General features: G+C 52.2%; 1 protein-coding gene across 4 annotated transcripts in view; it reads right to left on the bottom strand.

Annotated features, from left to right (window-relative positions):
* Positions 1 to 1,861: 1,861 nt before the first annotated feature.
* Fubp3 (far upstream element binding protein 3) overlaps positions 1,862 to 10,514 on the bottom strand; it is a 45,566-nt gene continuing 36,913 nt past the window's right edge. For 2 of the 4 annotated variants that reach the window (XM_052182133.1, XM_052182132.1), the window contains exons 13-19: positions 7,913 to 8,073; positions 7,132 to 7,205; positions 6,762 to 6,833; positions 6,559 to 6,635; positions 4,660 to 4,731; positions 3,786 to 3,913; positions 3,114 to 3,212 (exon numbers count right to left, since the gene is read on the bottom strand). In XM_052182133.1, the coding sequence (XP_052038093.1) occupies positions 3,204 to 3,212; positions 3,786 to 3,913; positions 4,660 to 4,731; positions 6,559 to 6,635; positions 6,762 to 6,833; positions 7,132 to 7,205; positions 7,913 to 8,073 (593 nt within the window). In that variant the 3' untranslated portion in view covers positions 3,114 to 3,203. The other 2 variants (XM_052182134.1, XM_052182131.1) reach the window with 2 other exon arrangements.

Here is a 10,514-nt window from a genome sequence, read left to right as displayed (position 1 = left end):
CCTTCCAGGACAGCAGACTGCTGATGGAAACCATCTTCGGAGGGCGGGCGCCATGTTAATGAGGGGCCAAATTTCATATGCTTGCAAACTTTCCCCCCTGCGGCCTGCTGCTCTGCACACCCCACCCCCCAACAGAAGATTGCATCAGAGGGAAAGAGAGATTTCCATAATTTATAGTACGGCATTTCACTGGGGACAAACGCTAATCTGTACTTACCGATACATTTAAGAAAATGCATCCTCCCGCAAGCCTGCGCCATTTATGACTCTTGGCACAAACCGCAATGCTCAGTCTTCAATTAAGGGACACCTTAGGGTTCATTATCACACAATTGCTCCCTGTGAACCATGCCAAATGCTGTTTTGGCACTGAGCTTGGAAGATGAATTAGAAGGAAGTCTTCCCTGTAATGCCCTCTCCAACTTGCATTACCGCCATCAGCGCTGCTGCCCTTGCGGCTGGCCCTCCCCCTCCCCAGTGGCTTTCACTATTCAATTTCTCAATGTCAAACTCGATTCTCTAGAGGTGTAGTTAAAGATGCCACATCTCCTTTTTGTCTTCCGGGCTCTCAACAGGCCTCAGTGTGGCCCAGATGGGACACTCTCCACCCCATTTTGGGCTAAAGGATCCACAGATGTGTCTCTCTCTCAAGAGTGTGTGGTGGAGGAACGCGTGCACACACACCCACACCATAAAGAGGGTTCTGAGCAAGGACTAATGGGTACACACACATACAAACACACACACACACACACTCTCTCTCTCTAATGGGTCTGTTTCTCTTTCTTTATATACATACACACACCACACAGAGGCTTCTGAGCGAGGACTGGTGTCTACACTGGGACAGCACACACCACAGAGGGTTCTGAGCGAGGACTGGTGTCTACACTGGGACAGCACACACCACAGAGGGTTCTGAGCGAGGACTGGTGTCTACACTGGGACAGTACACACCACAGAGGGTTCTGAGCGAGGATTGGTGTCTACACTGGGACAGCACACACCACAGAGGGTTCTGAGCGAGGACTGGTGTCTACACTGGGTCAGCACACACCACAGAGGGTTCTGAGCGAGGACTGGTGTCTACACTGGGACAGTACACACCACAGAGGGTTCTGAGCGAGGATTGGTGTCTACACTGGGACAGCACACACCACAGAGGGTTCTGAGCGAGGACTGGTGTCTACACTGGGACAGCACACACCACAGAGGGTTCTGGGCGAGGACTGGTGTCTACACTGGGACAGCACACACCACAGAGGGTTCTGAGTGAGGACTGGTGTCTACACTGGGACAGCCCCACAGTATGGATGTATAAGGTGAAGGCTGAGCCCAGATGCCCTGGGAAGAAACTAAATTTCAAATCAGTTGCTTTCAAAAGGAGACAGAAACCAGCCATCAAGGCTGCCTTCACCCACCAGGTCCTGAGGTAGGCCCGCAGCAGGTGGGGTACTGTTTTCTGGAACAAAAGAGATGCATCTGCTGCAGGCTGTCTACCACCACCCCAGCACCCAGCAGAGTGCCTGGTGGGCCTGGAGGATGCAGCAGCCAGGCAGAGGGCCTAGGAGCACACACAGGGCAGGGTTGGTGTGTTTTTAGGTGAGAGCATGTCACCTAAGAGTGTGAAGGGTACTGGGGAGGCTGTCAGCTCAGTGGGGTGCTGAGAGCCTGGGTACCACACCTCTCTCAGGCCCAAGCAGGACTGCTCTCATGCAGATGCGGTCACAGGGAAGGCTGGTTCTTAGTGTGGCCCTTAAGTCAAGGGTCAAGTATAAAGCTGCCAGAGAAAGCCAGACTGACACAGGGCATCACCAGCTAGGCAGGGCAAGAGACGGACCAGCAAACAAAACAGACTACGAACACTTTGCCCACAAGACATCTTGTGGAAATTTTATTATATAGAGTGTAAAATGAATTGTCAGTCAAATAAAAAGAACACCTTTAAAAAACAACAACATGCATAACATTTCCAATGTCTTTTTAATAGTTAGACATTTCAAGCATCGTAAGGAAAACAAGAACCGCAAACTGTAACAAGCGCGTTTCAAACGGAATGTTCCTTAGGTCAATTCAAAATGCAAGAAAAAAATAGCTTCAATTCCGTTTTTTTTCTTTAAAAATACATGTTATCTGTACAAGATACACTACAGTAAACATTGGAAATCATATTATCCCTTTTATTAAATCAAAATTATTTAACTCATACTGTTGTTAATACTAGATTTATTTATTTATCTAGTTAATTTGACAAATATTAAGAAAATATTTAAGGAAAAAAGCAAAAAACACCCTGGAATTAAAAAATAGTTACTACATTTTTTATATGGTTTAATGTCCACAGTGTTTGTTAAAAGTTATATTGAATTTCTTTTTAATATTAAAAATAACAGTATTTATCTTTCTGAGAATAGAGAAAGGCTTTTGTTTTAGAACCAGCTTGGAGGTCTCAGACACACACCTGCCCTGGGTAACGGAGACAAGCAGCTTACACCAAGGTAGACCGTGTTTCTGCGTCACCATCAAAACGACAGAAATGACACAACTCACAAATGACTCTCCCGCAACACAAGGACCCGTCTCAGTTCAAAATTCACATCATTAATTACAATACATAATAGTTCAGTTTTTTAAAAAATGCAATAAAACCAGACAGCCAAGATACAAGAAATTAGAGGTGAAACACTGAATTTACATTTACGAATATTTAAATACTGCTTAAACATTTTTAAAGAATTTGTTACATTACCATCTAAGACTTCCAAGCCTTTTTTTCTGTTGTAACAGAAAAAAAAAAAAAAACAAAAAAAGAAAAACAAAAACAAAAAACCCAACATCATCATCATCAACAACAACAACAACAACAACAAACCCACCCAAAGCTGTAAATAAAAAGACACAGACAAACCCATCATTTGATGAAATGTCAGGCTCTGAGGAGAGTTCGGGCACCTGAGCTTGCAGGTTTTGCTCCAAAAGAGCTCCAGAGCTTACACATTTACAAAGAAATCATGACATAAAAATTACCAGCAATGTTTAGTAACTAATTTTCCCAATTTTTAGAAAATTTCTGTTAATCTAAATATAGTGTTTCACAGAACAAAACAAAGATCTTCATCGAAAGGTTTGCAAATCTAAAAATCTCTGTAACAAACAGGTTTCTCTCACACTGATTTCGGGGAAGCGCCGCGGCAGATGCCCATCTACTGCTCCTGTGGGGGGAGGGAGGGAGGGAGACGGTCAGCCCAAGACCAGCGCCTCACACCACCAGATACCGGATGCTAAGCACCTCAGGTTCTAGGGTCAAGACATGGGGAATAGGGGTGAAAGGGGGAGGGCTTGCCAAGAGTCACCAAGGTCTCCTGGGTCACCAAGCTAACACCAGCTTCCTACAAGGCAAAGGTGCCCCATGGGAGCCCCGCCCCCTAGGTCCAAGGAGAGCTCCTCCTTGGCTGAGGACTAGATCCAGCCCTCCAAGTCTCTACACATACAGAGGCCAAGCTGGCCTCCCACTTGCTTGGCCCCGAAGGTGCTGTGCAGGTAAAGGCCCCAGGCTGGCCACTCTCTACAGGAACTACTATAGAGTGGTCTGTGGTCACTGCAGACCCAGGGCACGCACTTATAGTCAGGGTTACTAGGCCCAGGGCTAGAAAGAGAGCAGCATCTGATCAAGCTCAAGGTTTGGGAGTGGAGGGACAGAGGAGACCCACAGGCCACTGTGCTCGCCTTGGACTAGGCAAACACAAAAGCTGGTAGCATCATGGCGCTGGGGACTGGCTACAGACCTGGCTGTGGGCCTGAGCCTGCCCTAAAGTCTGTCCATAGAAGGCGGCCTGCTGCCGGTAGTACTCAGCCCAGGCCATCGTGTAGTCTGGGGGGGAGCTGGCCTGTGGGGCAGCACTGGTGGTATGACCTGAAGGACGAAGAACAGGCAAGAGTTAAGGATGGGGAGGTGCGGGAGGTCCTTCTCAGGCCTTCCCAGCCTCTGCCAAAGCCCACCTAGAGGCTCCATTCTCCAGGACTGCACTGCCCTGACTGCCTGAAGCAACCTTGGTGCCAGAGTAAGCACAGCCAGAGCTGGGAGAGGCAGTGTGGCTCTCAGGAGGGGCTGTGGTGAGGTAGGGGTTGGGGTTAAAGAGGCCTCAAGCCCCAGTAATGAGATCACCGACATCTGCCAATCTGTCACTAGGGCAGCTAGTGGCCTAGAGATGATTTTTGCCCCCAAGGCCAAGCAGCTTTAACCTGGGCCTTCCAATCCGCAAATGATGGTTCTAGGTGTAAGATGTTGCCCGGGAACCCTATACTAGACCCAGAGATGGCTTAGATGGCAGCATGCCCAGGCCCTTTGCTGATGACAGCCACCCTGGGGACATTTTTGTGTTGGTATGAAAATCAGTCTCAAGCCTGACCTGGTTCCTGGTATAAGGAGAGACGGACTCCAAAGGAAAGACAGGTACCAGCAACCAGCGAAGTGGTAGCCCAAGCTCTGCACTGTGGCCTCTTGCCTGCCCTGATATGGCCCCCAAAGACAACACACCTATCAGGCACTGGCCATATCTGGCTTCCTCAGACAGGACATAAGGAGACAAGGTGGGCACCTAGACACTGCCCCAGAGAGGGAGCAGGTGACCCTGGACAGCACATGACAGCTGCACTCACTCTGCTTTTTGTAATAGTCCTCCCAGGCCTTGCTGTAGTCGGGCTGGCTGTTCTGTGGCTGGCTCTGCTGGCCTGTGCAGAAAACAGACAGCAGTCAGGCCTTGCTCATCAACACGGCCCACACGGCTCACTTCTGCCCCAGCTTCAACCAGGGTCTTCAGGAGGCAGGGTGGGAAGCCAAAGCCTTCCCAAACTCTGAAACCAGTTCCTCATGGACAGAGTCCAAATGGTGCCGGCACCTCCTGAGGTCCCACAACCCCACCACTGTCCCTCTGGACAAGAACAGCTAGAGGAGTGGAGGGGAGGGGATTCCTTGTGTACAATATGACATGAAGGCACAGGTCTGAAGCCAGGGAGACCCTGTGCACATGTGTTGATGGTACGCATGCCAGTGGCCCAAGCAACAGGCCCACCGGGACCTCGCCTGGCCTGGCCTTTCTGCATGGGAACAGCAGTGGCCCAGATGCCTCCTCCACTGTCGGCAGGGGAGACAGGGTGAGGAGACACCTGGCATCAAGGCACGGCAGCATTAGGCTGGAGCAGATAATCAGGCAGAGAGGTCAGGGACAGGCACTAGCTCACCAAAGCCCAGCACTCATCAGAGTGAATGTAAGGCAGCCAGAGGAATCTGAAGAGCCTGCCAGTCCACACAGCTCAGCAAAGTGCCTGGTATTTTTGCCATGGTAATTAACTGAAGACCAAAGGAGAGGAAGGGGACAGGTGCTGAACTGCAGCGAGGAACAGTTTCCGGTTTCTTTCCTGCTGTGCAGATGCACAGGTCCTGACCTGTCCCTGTCCGTAGGCAGTGCTCAGCCACACAGCCAGTCTGTCTTGCTGCTTCTTCCTGTTTACTGCCCACGCCAAGGCCAACCAACTGGGCTTCAGGTTCTGCTGGACTCTGACTAAAGTACTCCTTTTGGGGAAGTGGGAGGAGCTTTCCTCCCAGGGTCCATCTGGAAACAGTGGGGCAAATGGGATCACAGTCCTGCCATCCTCTTGCCTGGGGGATATACACATCAGAGGCACTGAAGAGCCCAGCACTTCGGGACTACTACTTCCAGGAGCTAAGGAGACAGCAGAATGCTCTCTGCTTGGGAACCCAGTACTACCAGCTCAGCAGGGCAAGCCTGGTGAGCATGAGAGGGTGGCCCCCAGCACCTGCAGGTGCTCACTGGGAGGCATGTCAGAGCCCGACACCGGAGTCATCAGAGGTTACAGGGCTTATTAAACACTTCAGCTGCTGTTTGAGAGCTGAGCCGGCTGTGCCAGAGAGAGCGGGGATAGAGAAGGGCTGCAGACTGTGCAAGCAGTCGGGCGGTGGTGGCGCATGCCTTTAGTCCCAGCACTTGGGAGGCAGAGGCAGGCGGCTTTCTAAGTTCGAGGCCAGCCTGGTCTACAGAGTGAGTTCCAGGACAGCCAGGGCTACACAGGGAAACCCTGTCTCATAAACAAACAAAAGACTATACAAGCCCCTTCTAGTGGCTCAGCAGAAAGACAGTTCTGTTTCTGAGAAGTCTAGGCGACAGAAAATGCCCTTTTCTAGGTTACAGGCAACAAGTTGCCTTGACACAAGAAGATTGAGGGTCCTCCGCAAGCAGGAGGCTGCTTAGGAGGGCAGAGTACAGAAAGCTGTTGTCTGGAGCTTAGCCTTAGAAATGGAGACTTGAGGGAGAGAGCCTAGTCAGACCACACCAACTGTCATTTCCAGTCCACCCCTGGCTGAGGCAGTCATGTAAGCCACAGAAAGCAGCCTCACCTTCTATTTGTCCCCATGGCCTGGGTCTGCTAGACTCCATCTCTGGATAAGCGCTGCTACACCAGTAGTGGGGCTGAGCAACCCCCACCCCAGCAGGGGCCTGTCCACCCTGGCGTGCACCCTCCCCGTCCTGAGCCACTTACTTGGGACTTGCTGTGCAGGCTGCTGCCACGCCTGGTAAGTGCTGCCCCAGCCTTGGGTCAGAAAAGCTGGAGGGCCACTGTGGGTGACAGAAGAGTCCTTTGTGACAGCACGGGGCACAGAGCCCTCCCCCTGCTCTCCAGGCGGCCTTTTACTGTTCTGCTTCCCTTACCCTCCTACTGGCAGAGGGACAGTTAATACCTACCTCACAGGGGTGCTGTGGGGGTTCCCGTTAACTTTAGCAGCGATGTTGGGGAAGCCCCTGGGAGGAAAGGTGCTGTAGGGAAGGGAGGAGCACTGTTGATTTGCAGGAAGGGCTGCCCACTCAACCCACTCCCCTCTACCCAGGCATTGTGCTCCCTTGGGAAGACGTGTGACTGGAAACCCCTGAGTTCTGGCCTTTACCCTGAGTGGTCACCGATCTATGGGACAGGACGATCTATGAAATAGGACGGGCGGAGAGAGGAAAACAGTTTGGCCTCAGCTCAGGACTTGGATTAGCACTTCAGAGGAGTTGGACTAAGGAGATTAGTCGAGCAATGAACCTTCCGCCAGGACGGAGGCAGAAGACTCACTTTTGATGTGGAGCAGCTGGTGGCTGGCTGAAGGGGCTCTGTCCGAAGGCTGCAGGGGCTCCGAGGCTGGCACCCTGTGTGGGCACAGAGGAGCTCTCACCCGTGTCATCGAGTCACTTTGCCCTCTGCCCAGGCCCACCCAGGGAAGCCACTATGGGAGGCAAGTCAAGTGAAGGAGACAGCTCTGCACTCACACTAGCTTCCTTCCCCAGCAGACCACGTCTGCAGTGGTGGCTCTGCCCCTCAAATGACCAAGACCACCACACAGCCAGTCCTGGCACCACCATGATTGCCCTTGTGTGTCACCCTGGGGGAGGACCAACCTGCTTGACTCTCCCGTCAATTTAGGCTGGCCCAGGGCTCTTTCTGCCATTCTACGTCCCCATTGAGGTGAGCAGTGGCCCATCTGTCCTCCATCAACACTCCCTTTCTTTATCTGCTTTGAGGTGCCTGAAACTAAAGCCAGAGTCAATGAAAGCTGCCTGCAGGGCTGGTGGCCAGGGTGACCTGAGGGAGCCTGGGGCAGCACTGGGGGAAGGCCGCTTTCCCGCAGCTCATCTATGCCTGCGGGGACATGGCCGGAGGCCTCTCTCTTTGCATCTGGGGCCTGGTACTCCCTGAGCCTTGGACTTTCCTTGGAGAGGAGGAGAGGCTGCCCCCACATGATGCAAGGATGGAAAGGCACAGGAAGCACAAGGTTCTGGGGGAAAGCAGGTACCTTGGACATCCAAAAGCAAATCCAGCTAGTATAAGCCAGGTGGGGAAAGGCCCGTGTACGTACGCCAACTTTCTCATCTATGAGATGCCTGGCCACCTCGATCTGCTGAGGAGCACCCCTGATGGTAAATATCCGCAGGTTAGGGTCGGTGTTGGGAGGGGGGTTCCGCTGCAGCTCCACATGGGCACCTGACTGCTGGTTGATGCTTTTGATGTTCTCGCCCCCTGCAGGCAGGAGACATGGCTGATTAGACCAGAGCTGACCCAGAGTCTGTGGCCTGTTTAGGGAAGGCTGAAATGCACTTGCCCACAAATAGCCACTCTGTTCTGATTACTGCACATGGGCCCTGACAAAATCCAGGGCTTCATGTAGACAGCACTAGCCATCTGGAGCCAAGATGACTGTTTGAAGCTGGACTGAAGCCTCTGTGGCCATGGGGCCTAATAGAAGGGTCTGTGCCCAACTGCTGTAGGCCACTGAAATCAACCCTGCCTGCCTTGAAGTCCACCCAGGAAAGGCTGATCCTCCTCGGTTTAAGAATGGAGACCTGACGGCCCTTGCATACACAATGGGGGCCTTCAGCCTGGGTAGGGGCTGCCCTCCCTCCACAGGTCAAATGGGCAGCTATAGCCCCAACAATGCCTGGAGCCCACTCTGGCCTTCAAAATCACATCCTGTTTCTTCTCAGGTCCCTCTGCCTTGGTGGGGGGATGGGTACAGACAGAAGCAGTAGGTGGAAGGAGGGACATGGCCTAGATGGAGTAGAGATGGAAATTTAATGTTCTCTTTGAAAACTCAGTCTCTTAATGAAACATGTATAACAAAACCCCACCAGCTGGGCATGGTGCGCACACCTTTAATCCCAGCACTTGGGAGGCAGAGGCAGGCAGATTTCTGAGTTCGAAGCCAGCGTGGTCTACAGAGTGAGTTCCAGGACAGCCAGGACCACACAGAGAAACCCTGTCTCAAAAAACCAAAACAAAAAACAAAGGACCCATTCTTCTGAAAATTTCACAGAACTTACACATCTATTGCTTCACCTCTCTGGGAGGAGAGTACTACCAGAATACAAGGAAAACCTGGAGTATGCGTTTTATAAAACTGCAGATAATGTGTTGAAGGTCTGCTGTGCGGGTAGCAGGAGTCCCAGGAGCCTCACAGCAGACCATGTGTTGGTGCTGGGCTGCCCCTGCCCATTTCCAATGGAACCCAGCTTGACATGACAGGGGTCACACGCTGCACATCCCAAAGCTCTCCTTTAGGCTCTGCCTTTCTCTACCGCCTCAGCAGACAAACAAAAACCCACCAGCTAATCTATGGATACCAAGTGAGTGAGGCAGCCGAGGAGGGGACAGAGAGCAGGGGTAAGCTTTGACTTCATTTCATCTCAAAAGGGTCAAGAAACAAAAATGGAGGTGAGTCCTGGTGACCATTCCTGAGGGCAGGGCAGTCAGGCTGACAGCTAAGTGTTTTCTGTATGCCCAGTGTAGCTCCTGGGCCCTATTCTCAGAAGCCACAGACTTCATCTCTGCCCCATGAAGAGTAAGCTGTTGTGTTCCCAATCAAGAATGGGAGACGCAACAAGGAACAAAAAATGCAGAGACCATGTCCACAGGCACTGCCCATGTCCAGTCTCAGTAGTTCCTGCCAGATGGCAGAGCCGGGGCAGCCCCACCTTAGCCAGGCCAACAGCCCAAGGTACTCTGCTGGGAGACCTCAGGAGCATGTTAATAGCCCATGGATGCACTGCAAAACTGCATGCGGCCAGAAGGAGTTAATGTAAGTTCATCTTCCTTCACAATGAGGTCACCAGCTTGGCACATGGTGGCTGTCTTGGACTCATTCAGCAGCCCGCTCCATTCTTCTACCTGATGGGGGGCAGAAGTGACCCACCAGCAGCCGCCGGGACGTGAAATCGTAAAGCAATTAATCAAAGCTGCTAAAAGGCCTGGCTGACAAGAGCAGGGCTGGCCAGACTATCTGTCAATGTTGCTGTTTTTATCATGGAAATCCAGCAGGGGCCCGCCCGGGAGGCTGTCCAAGGGCAGGCAGGAGTTGGGAGAGTTCTGCCTGGTTGCCTGGGCGTGTTCTCTCTCTCTCTCTCTCTCTCTCTCTCTCTCTCTCTCTCTCTCTCTCTCTCCCTCTCCCTCTCCCTCTCCCTCTCCCTCTCCCTCTCCCTCTCCCTCCCTCCCCCTCCTTCCCCCTCCTTCCCTCTTAGCCACATGCTTTCCCAAGGGCCTCTCCATGGTCACCTTAGCCTGCAGTGGGTCGCACATTTTGCTGCTATCCCTGTCCTCTAGGACCTACCTGGGTGGCTCTACGGAGCAGGACAATGACTGCACGCACACGGAAGCACACTCACTCATTCATTCACTCGCACACACACAGATAGGGAGCTTCTGCCAGGATTTCCTGAGAAATGAAATTACTTAATGAGATGGTTTTCAAAGGCCAAGCCAGCTAGATGTGATGCCTGCCATAGGTGTCAGGTGAATGTAATCTCTTGGTGGAATGTGGGCTGCCTACCATTCTAAGCCGCTACTAGGAAAAGAAGAGCAAACGCTCCATCATCCATCCGTCACCACACTGCAATCCTGGAACCCTGAGCAGTGGCTCTTGACCTGTGGGGTCGGGACTTCCACAGGGCACCCATGGCAAATAGCCT

The sequence above is a fragment of the Apodemus sylvaticus genome, chromosome 5, assembly GCF_947179515.1.
Source record: "Apodemus sylvaticus chromosome 5, mApoSyl1.1, whole genome shotgun sequence".
Classification (NCBI taxonomy): Eukaryota; Metazoa; Chordata; class Mammalia; order Rodentia; family Muridae; genus Apodemus; species Apodemus sylvaticus.
Note: the sequence above shows the minus strand (reverse complement) of the source record. Positions and strands in the feature narration are given on the sequence as shown.